Source organism: Ictalurus punctatus, chromosome 11 (assembly GCF_001660625.3).
Source record: "Ictalurus punctatus breed USDA103 chromosome 11, Coco_2.0, whole genome shotgun sequence".
NCBI classification, from domain to species: domain Eukaryota; kingdom Metazoa; phylum Chordata; class Actinopteri; order Siluriformes; family Ictaluridae; genus Ictalurus; species Ictalurus punctatus.
Genome location: NC_030426.2, coordinates 26,489,181 through 26,498,698, shown reverse-complemented (window position 1 = coordinate 26,498,698; position 9,518 = coordinate 26,489,181). Strand labels below are relative to the sequence as shown.

Sequence of the window (9,518 nt, the reverse complement as noted above, 5' to 3'; positions counted from 1 at the left end):
AGTTTGGAGTTTTTCTCTTCTTTTCTGACTTTACGAAGATTACATTGCAGAATATACATTCCTGGAGTGTTCCTTTGAGACACTAAACACTTGGCGGGAGAGTTTCTTCGTCTGAGTGCGCGGTGTAGGACTAAACAGTATTTCACGCTCGCTTTCATGCAGCCAGAGAGACAGACCGTGCGATGCGGTCGCCATGGAAACCCTTCGTATCTGTCTGTCTGTTTGGCGTCGTCCTAACCGAGGAGCACCACAGTGCCGCGCCAAATCCACCCGTGATGTCACATCTCACAAATTAAATTTGATCCGTGTGGTGAGACACACACACACACACACACACACACACACACACACACACACACAGTGTCCAGAACATGTAAGACACCCACCAGGATTTCATCATGAAATCATTTCTGGTATATTTAATATTCTGTTTATAAAAAATAAATAAAAAAAAGACAGACGTCGTGTCTGCGTAATCTGTTGTGAAAACGTAACCTCTTTACGCGGGTTTTAAATGCAGCACATAGATTTCCATCACAGCCTCCCTCGGGCATGACTGATGCATTTCCAAGTCTTTCATCATGTTTAACCCACTTTCCCTCTGTCGTTTATACTCCTCTCCATCATTCAGGGCCGAGTTCATTCTACACTATATCCCCATATTCATCCGGAGAACTCTAATCTAGATCGTAAAGCACAGAGTCACCTACACGCTTAAAAATAAAAGTTCTTCAATGGTTCTTCACAGCACCATCGGTTCTGCACAGAACCTTCTTCTTCTCAAGAAGCATTTTTCATTGCATAAGGTTGTTGAGCTGAGCTGTACAGTTCTTTGGAGATTAGAGATGGTTCGTTATAGGTTCTTCAGAGCAGTGTATTGGTTCCTCATGGTATCATAGCGTGACAGGTTAACGTGAACCATACAGGATATGTAAGGTTCATTGTGGGACTGGAAAAGGTTCGCCTGGCAGGCATCTCTCATAAGAGCCTTACTCTGGTTCCTTAAAGCACTAACTAGGGTTTATTTTTTAGAGAACGTCCGATAACAGGTTTCCTTGTGGCCCTGCTGTGAAGAAGCATTTCTGGGTTCTTTATTTAAAGGTCCACTAAATAGATGGTTCTCGGAAAGAACTCGAGAGTAAAAGGTTCTTCGTGCAACTTGTGCAAGGGGGTCCTCCTACGGCGTCAGGCTGGAAACAAAAACCCTTTTCGGTTCTGATTAAGAACCTTGTATTTTTAAAAGTGTGGATCAGAGGGAATTATGGGAATTTCGAAGGCATGAATAAACACACGGCTTGTGTTTACGTGACGATGACGTTTACGTCATCACGCAATCATCACGTCCCGAGTCTTTCTCCAGACATGTTGTGATTTGTGATTAGTGCCGGATCTGTCACTGCTTTTTTAAAAAAAATAATAATAAAAAATTTAAATAAAAACCAGCAACAAACAAACTGATTTAAAAAATGTAACTGATTATTTGCCTTACTTTTATTATTAGGGAATTTTTTTTTTAATTTTTAAATTATTTTTCGATTTTACATAATTTTTATTAATTATTTTATGTTATTACTTTGTTCCTTCCGTCATTACTACTATCTGTTACACTTTTATTATTTGTCTATTTTATTTTTTACTCCCTTTTTTGGTTTCTCACTCTGTAAAGCCTTTTGATCAGCATTTTACTTGTATAAATTATTATTATTATTATTATTATTATTATTATTATTATTATTATTATTATTTCAGCATCACGTTCATGTTCGATTGTCCTTGACAGAACCTGAACCCCATACAGGATTTGAAAATGGAGGTGGTAAATATGATATTCATTCAAATATATATATAAAACTTTTTTAAATAAATGAATAAACTCACCTTAACCGCACAATAATCGAAGAAGCCAGTGTCTGAAAAAATGGCCACCAAAATCATCTGAAAGTGAGAATGAAATGTCAAAGTCACGATGTTTTTAAACCTCGGCGTTCCTCCGGCACCGTGCCTAAGCCCAGGACTCTTACAGAACAATTTATTAAGGATGAAAATTTCCCATTGAATTAAATATAATTCATCCACAATATAATGACTTTTCTGAAAATGAAATGTGGGTGTATGCAACAGGACATGCACTCTTTCACCATTTATTACATTTATTTCTCTCCGCTTTTCTTCATTTTTGAGCGGCTGAACGACTCCATTTGTTATTGTGTAATCGATAAGACACTACGTTACAAAATCTAACATCAATCGAACATTTACTAACATTTTGTTCAAATCCTCTGGTTTAATGTTTAGGAAATTGAAGTGTATGTTATAAAACCTTAACTATGTGCTATTTAGAGATACGCTAGGACATGAAGTGATCGTGAAGTGGGCGGAGCTTAAAGTCTTTGACTGTTTTATTAATATGGTGTAATTAAAACAGCACATTTGTGAGCTTTGGAAAAGCCATAATTGAAGGATATTAAGGTTTTATATATATATATATATATATATATATATATATATATATATATATATATATATATATATATATATATATATATATATATATATATATATATATCATTTAAGTGCATATGATTAAATCCATGATATTTATTTCTGTTTTTCAAAAATATATTCGACAGCTGTACAAAATATGTTTGATGGGGCTGAGTATCAGATATGAGAGGATCCAGAAGCTGTTCAGATGATGTAAAAGAGTTGGAGGCAGTTATAAAGTTATTAGAGGATGTTTATCACACACAGAACACCACGTAACATAATTACAACCATTTTTATTGCTAAAGAAGGACAAATCTGTGCAACCAAACTCGTCGAATACTGTGTTGTTATAATATAAATGTCTGTTTTTCTTCATTTTATCATAAGGGTGTGCAAATATTTGTACTCCGTTATCTGTAGATGCCCGAGTTAAACCATGCTGCGATTCATTTCGTTTTATTTCTAATCCCCAGAATTTTCTTTCATTTCCTCTAAAAAAAAAAAAAAAATGTTTGCTCCTAATGTATGTTTGCATGAGTGTTGGTTGGATGCGTTTGTTTCCGTGGCAACATAAAGATCTTATCCAGGACCGAAGTGCATGACTTGAGTTGTTGCTAAGGGGTTGTGGTTTGCATTAGCACATTAAAGAAAATTACATGTCGACTCACGAATCAGGTCTAAAAGAAGGTAAGAAAATAAAGAAAAACAATTTCAAGCTTCGTTAGACTCAACACTGATTTCTGGCCTGGTAGACGATTTACTTTAACCCCTTAAACTCACATATTTAACTCCATTTTACCTTAAAAAATAAAATAAAATAAAATAATAAATAACAGTGTTATTCAGTTACAGGACTAAAAACTGCAAAAAATGTAAGTGAATCACTCAAGGAGTCCTTTATTAACATAATTGAATCACTCAATGAGTCATTTATTAATGTAAGTTAATCATTCAATGAGTCATTTATTAATGTAAGTGAATCACTCAATGAGTCATTTATTAATGTAAGTGAATCACTCAAGGAATCATTTCACAATTTATTGTAAGTGAATCACTCAATGAGTCATTTAATAATGTAAATGAATTGCCCAATGAGTCATTTATTAATGTAAGTGAATCACTCGAGGAGTCCTTTATTATTGTAAGTGAATTACTCAATGAGTCATTTAATTATGTAAATGAATTGCTCAATAAGTCATTTATTAATGTAAGTGAATCACTCAGAGGAGTCATGTAACATTGTAAGTGAATTACTCGCAGAGTCATATATTAATGTAAGTGAATCACTCAAAAGTGTGTTTGCTCACCATGCCAAATAACAAGGCTAGCGTTTCAAAGTCGATCCACTCTACAACCGTCATCAGACTGGGCCTCTGCAGGAAGCACACACACACACACACACACACACACACACACACACACACACACACACAGATTGTTAGCAATATACTATGAAGCTATATTTTAATGGTCTATTTAAAGGCTAAACCCCAAAGAGAGGGACAGTCAAAAATAATAAATTAAAAGAGGAAAAGAAAGAAAAACAAAGAAAGAAAGAAAAAAAGTTTTAAAAAGAAAATGAAAAAAGTAAAAAAACAAAATTTTAAATGAACAAGAAAAAGAAAAAGAAAAAATATTATATATTAAATGTGAAATATTTAAATAAGGAAAGAAAATAAAGAGAAAGAAATCAATAAATATTTGAAGACTTAAAACTCTACAATTAAAATTAAAAAAGACAACTTTAAAACATACAAACTACAAAAGGAAATTATGTTGAAGAAAAAGAAAAAAAAATTAATGAAACTAAATTTAAACTAAATAAAAGGAACTAAACAATTTTTGAATAAAAAGGAGAGATGTTAAATATCTGTAAAGATAGAGAAGAGGAAGAAAACAATGTTCCTTAAACTTTAATATAAAAAAGGGGGAAAAAACAAAAGCTGCAGAGCTGTAATCGTCCAGTCAGAGACTCACTCCATCACCAGGGTGATATTACATGCTCATGTGGTCTATAACACACTGATTCAGCTTTACTGGTTTTATCAACTACTTTCATGTAAATAACGTATTACTCTAAAACACTCGCAGTAATTACAGCTCAGTTCTCTGTTCTCTAAAACCTTCCTGTCCATTAACGTAAATATTTATTTTCTCCATCACAACAGCGTGACGTCCATGACAGCTCATTTCTCCATCGTACTACTCACTGAGGTGGCACGTAAATATATTCTCACTCTCATCATCACTTCACTTCCGTCACCCGAGTGGTCTTCATCAGAAAAAATAACACTGTTACATCACTGATGATGCTTTCAGAATAACATCACTGCATCTGGGTTTATAAGGTTTTAAAAAATTATTATAATTATAAACAAATAAATAGTTTTAAGCATGTTTTACAGTTTAAAGAAGAATCAAATAACTCCAGAAGTAATTTATTAATGTGAGTGAATCACGCATGGAGTCATTTATTAATGTAAATAAATCACGTGATGAGTCACTGAGTACTGTAAGTGAATCACTCAAAGAGCCATTTAGTAATATAAATAATCACGATACTTAATTTATTAATGTAAATAAATCACGTGATGAGTCACTGAGTAATGTAAGTGAATCACTCAAAGAGCCATTTAGTAATATAAATAATCACGATACTTAATTTATTAATGTAAATAAATCACGTGATGAGTCACTGAGTAATGTAAGTGAATCACTCAAAGAGTCATTTATTAATATAAGTAATCACGATACTTAATTTATTAATGTAAGTGAATCATGTGAAGAACCATTTATTAATGTAAATGAATCACCTGAGGAGTCATTTATTAATGTTAATAAAACATGTGGTGAGTCAAGTGACTCAAGCGACGAGCCTTTTATTAATGTAAGTGAATCACATGAGGCGTCAATTAGAATAGAAAATATAATAAATGACCTGAAGAGTGATTTTATTAATGTAAGTGAATCATTCTAGGAGTCATTTATTAATGTAAATGAATCACATGAGGAGGCATTGATTAATGTAGATAATTACGGTATAATTAATTAATTAAGGTAATTAAGGTAATATAGAGAACTGTAGGTGAGTGGTCTTCATCAGAAAAAAAAACACGAACATAATTATAACAACTGGTAAAGTTATAAAAAGAAAAAATAACTAAAAAAGTTATTGTAAGCATGTTTCAGTGTGTAATGATGAACAAAACCACACGTACGTCTCCGATGTAGGCGAGAGCTGCCAGAGCGGCCAGAGATCCCAACATGGCCGCCAGGGTACGGTGTACGATCTACAGGAAGACAAAAGTAGCAGAATATAAACGAACAATCTTATTGACTATTAAAGCCACTTTAAAAACCGGGGGGGGGGGGGGGGGGGGGGGGGGTGTTTTAGAGAGAAAGAGTTGGGGGAAAAAAACAGCAAAAGAAAAGGCAAAGAAAAATGTAAACAAACAAACAAATAAACACAAATACTTTTTAAAGATTCCCATGTGTACCCTTTTTCCATACACTTGAGGGCTCATGGACGCTGGACAACTAAAGCAGTTTTCTACACTTTTTTTTTTGGACAGTATAAAACTGACCTCGATTGTTGACAACATTTTCCAGGCTAAAAGTCACAACAACTAATGCTTTAGCTCAGCATTGAATATTCTTGTTTATAAGATTTTTAGAAATGCTTATGACCACGTTATGACACTGTAATTACAGTTACAGAACGTGGTTAGCACGTTCGCCTCACGCCTCCAGGGTCGGGGGTTCGATTCCCACGTGGCCCTGTGTGTGTGTGTGTGGAGTTTGCGTGTTCTCCCCGTGCTGCGGGGGTTTCCTCCGGGTACTCCGGTTTCCTCCCCCAGTCCAAAGACATGCACGGTAGGCTGATCGGCGTGTATAAAGTGTCCGTAGTGTATGAATGGGTGTGTGAGTGTGTGTGTGATTGTGCCCTGCGATGGATTGGCACCCTGTCCAGGGTGTACCCCGCCTCGTGCCCCATGCTCCCTGGGATAGACTCCAGGTTCCCCGCGACCCTGAAGGAAGGATAAGCGGTATAGAAGATGGATGGATGGATGGACACTTGCCTCAGGAGTTATGTTAATCGTTTTCCTCAATTACATCCAGCTGAAACAGTACCCGAGTCGCAAAATAGCATTTTGTTCACGATGTTAAGTGCATTTAGTTAAGTGCATTTTCTCCAACCTTAAAGTAGAGCTCCATATCGATATTGTTGTCATCTTTGACATAACAGAAAGCGCTCTAAGCTACAAAGTCAGCTGACGTAACATTCTAATATGTCTCATAACGATCTTATCCACATGAATCAAGCATTACGTAACTTGAAATCAAAAAATCATCATCAGTGTGGATTGGATTCAAAAATATATACTTTAAATACAAGCTTTAAAACCTACCAAAGGTCAGATAAAATATATATATATATATATATATATATATATATATATATATATATATATATATATATATATATATATGAAATATTAAATAAACATGTAGTTAATGCACGCAAACCTTTTCCCGATCGTTTGAATCGTTGGAACATTGGACTCGAGACTGGAATACGCTTTGTATAACACCGCATACACAATATTTACGACGGACGTCATAAAGGGCTTACGTATGTCTTATGCAGCCTTATGGGAGACGGTTGCTGTTATTTTGTCGCAATAACTTTCACGATGAAGAATTGGCCCTGTACGTTTACATTTACAATGTCAAATTTCAGCACCTTGGCGTTTCCATACTGTTTCTTTTTATTTATCTTATTTATTTATTTTATTTGTTTCTATCGTCTCCGTTTTGAGACGAACAATAAACGGTGGGCAATTTGGAAAAGAGTGCTAGCGTGATGACTCACTTTCCCACTTTGAATGCTCCTCTGAAATATCTCGCTCTTTTATGTTCTATCAAACACAATGTCCCAAAGACACGCTCTGCCTGTGCGTAAATCCAGAGAAGCCGCTCTCAAGCAGACAAAATCACTGTAATCATACAAGATGGACGCCTCATCACAGAGTGGCATGTGCCATTCGGAAAAATTACGGTTTTCTGTCTTTCAAGCACAATATCTACGGGGGGGAAAACACAAAAAGTGTGGAGTGTTTTTCTGACGCTTTTATAGAACAGCATTTACTGTGTGTGTGTGTGTGTGTGTGTGTGTGTGTGTTTCTGCCCATAAAATTCCATTTAAGCAGTCAAGCATTACGATCCTAAAGAGACCACAAAATGTCTGATCCTCCCCAGAATACGGTACGAACTGTTTTAACTCTTATTTCAGATTTTTCCGAGACGGCGAGATCGTACTCCCGGTACTCGGACTGGAAAGATTTCCACGGTCATGAATATTCCATAAAGCACGATGAAGCTGTTTAAAAGGTGTCTGGTGTAAGAAATTCAACATGCATTATTTATGTGTCATTTAACACGCATAAATATTCATAAATATTCATAAATATTCAATGCTAAAGGTTTCTCTGATTTCAGGCGCTGCCTCATTTTGCAACAAATACCCATATTTTTAACCTGCTTATAAAAACGCCTAGCTTCACTGTGTTACTGTGTGCCCTCATTATAGGCTCATTTATATTCATATTTACTTATGCACTCGTTATTTATACCACAGCGGCGTTGAATTCGAAACAGGACTTTTGGTAGTTTTTATATTTACAGTGCAGTTAATATTTTGTCATGTTACCGCCTGGAACAATCTGGATTTTAGTTCTTGAAGCTACACAGAATAACCCATGATATAGTTAGCTAAAGTGGGGTGAGAGGCGGGGCTTAATGTGCATGGACAAAAAAGGAGGTGGGGTTTGGCACATATGGACATGTATGAGAGGCGGGGCTTCATGTTTGTGGACATGAAGGGGACGCGGGGCTTAGTGTACATGGACGTATATAAGAAGAGGGGCTTAGTATATATAGTGGTATATAAGTATAAGAGGATGAGGGGCGGGGCTTCAAGTATTCTACATGGACAATAATGAGATATGGGGGTTCAAGTATTGTACATAAACACGGATGAAAGGCGGGGCTTCATGTAAACATGAAAATGCATGGAAGGCAGGGCTTCAAGTACTGTACATGGACAAGGATGAGAGGAGGGACTTCATGTACATGGATTTGTATGAGAGGCAGGGCTTCATGTATGTTGACTTGTATAGGAGGCGGGGCTTCATGTACATGAATTTATATAGGAGGCGGAGCTTCATGTCTGTGGACTTGTATAGGAGGTGAGGCTTCATGTATGTGGACTTGTATAGGAGGCGGGGCTTCATGTACATGAACTTATATAGGTGAGGTTTCATGTATGTGGACTTGTATAGGAGGCGGAACTTCATGTATGTGGACTTGTATAGGAGGCGGAACTTCATGTATGTGGACTTGTATAGGAGGCGGAACTTCATGTATGTGGACTTGTATAGGAGGCGGAGCTTCATGTACGTGGACTGGTATAGGAGGCGGAGCTTGGTGTACATGGTCACGGATAAAAAGCAGAGATTCATATACATGAATATGGATGAGAGGTGGCGCTTCATGTACACGGACATAGATAGGAGGTGGGGCTTCATGTATGTTGACTTGTATAGGAGGCGGAACTTCATGTACGTGGACTTGTATAGGAGGCGGAGCTTCATGTACGTGGACTTGTATAGGAGGCGGAGCTTCATGTATGTGGACTTGTATGGGAGGCAAGGCTTGGTGCACATGGTAATGGATACGAAGCAGAGCTTCGTATACCACTAATAACTAATAACATGGATATGGATGAGAGGTGGAGTTTCATGAAAATGGACATCTTTGGGAAGTGAGGTCATGCAGTAAACAAATCACAACAATGTTTTTGTACTTCAGCCTTAAACCGCTCAAACCCAAATTCTACCCACGGCATCTTGAACGCTGTTATTGTTCCTCTGTATCCTGGTGCTGATCTGAGCGAGTCTGTGACACTGATTCATTATGAGCACCCACACAGACTTTCTGCATGACATGGCAGTTTCAGTGGAACTCTCGCT

The 9,518-nt window shown here is 36.6% G+C and overlaps 1 protein-coding gene across 1 annotated transcript in view; it reads right to left on the bottom strand.

Annotated features, from left to right (window-relative positions):
- The window catches only part of oca2 (oculocutaneous albinism II), a 119,839-nt gene that overhangs the window by 86,852 nt on the left and 23,469 nt on the right, over positions 1-9,518 (bottom strand). The window contains exons 10-12 of the mRNA XM_053683475.1: positions 5,706-5,777; positions 3,795-3,860; positions 1,879-1,935 (exon numbers count right to left, since the gene is read on the bottom strand). Coding sequence (XP_053539450.1) covers positions 1,879-1,935; positions 3,795-3,860; positions 5,706-5,777 — 195 coding nt within the window. The remainder of the gene's footprint in view (positions 1-1,878; positions 1,936-3,794; positions 3,861-5,705; positions 5,778-9,518) is intronic.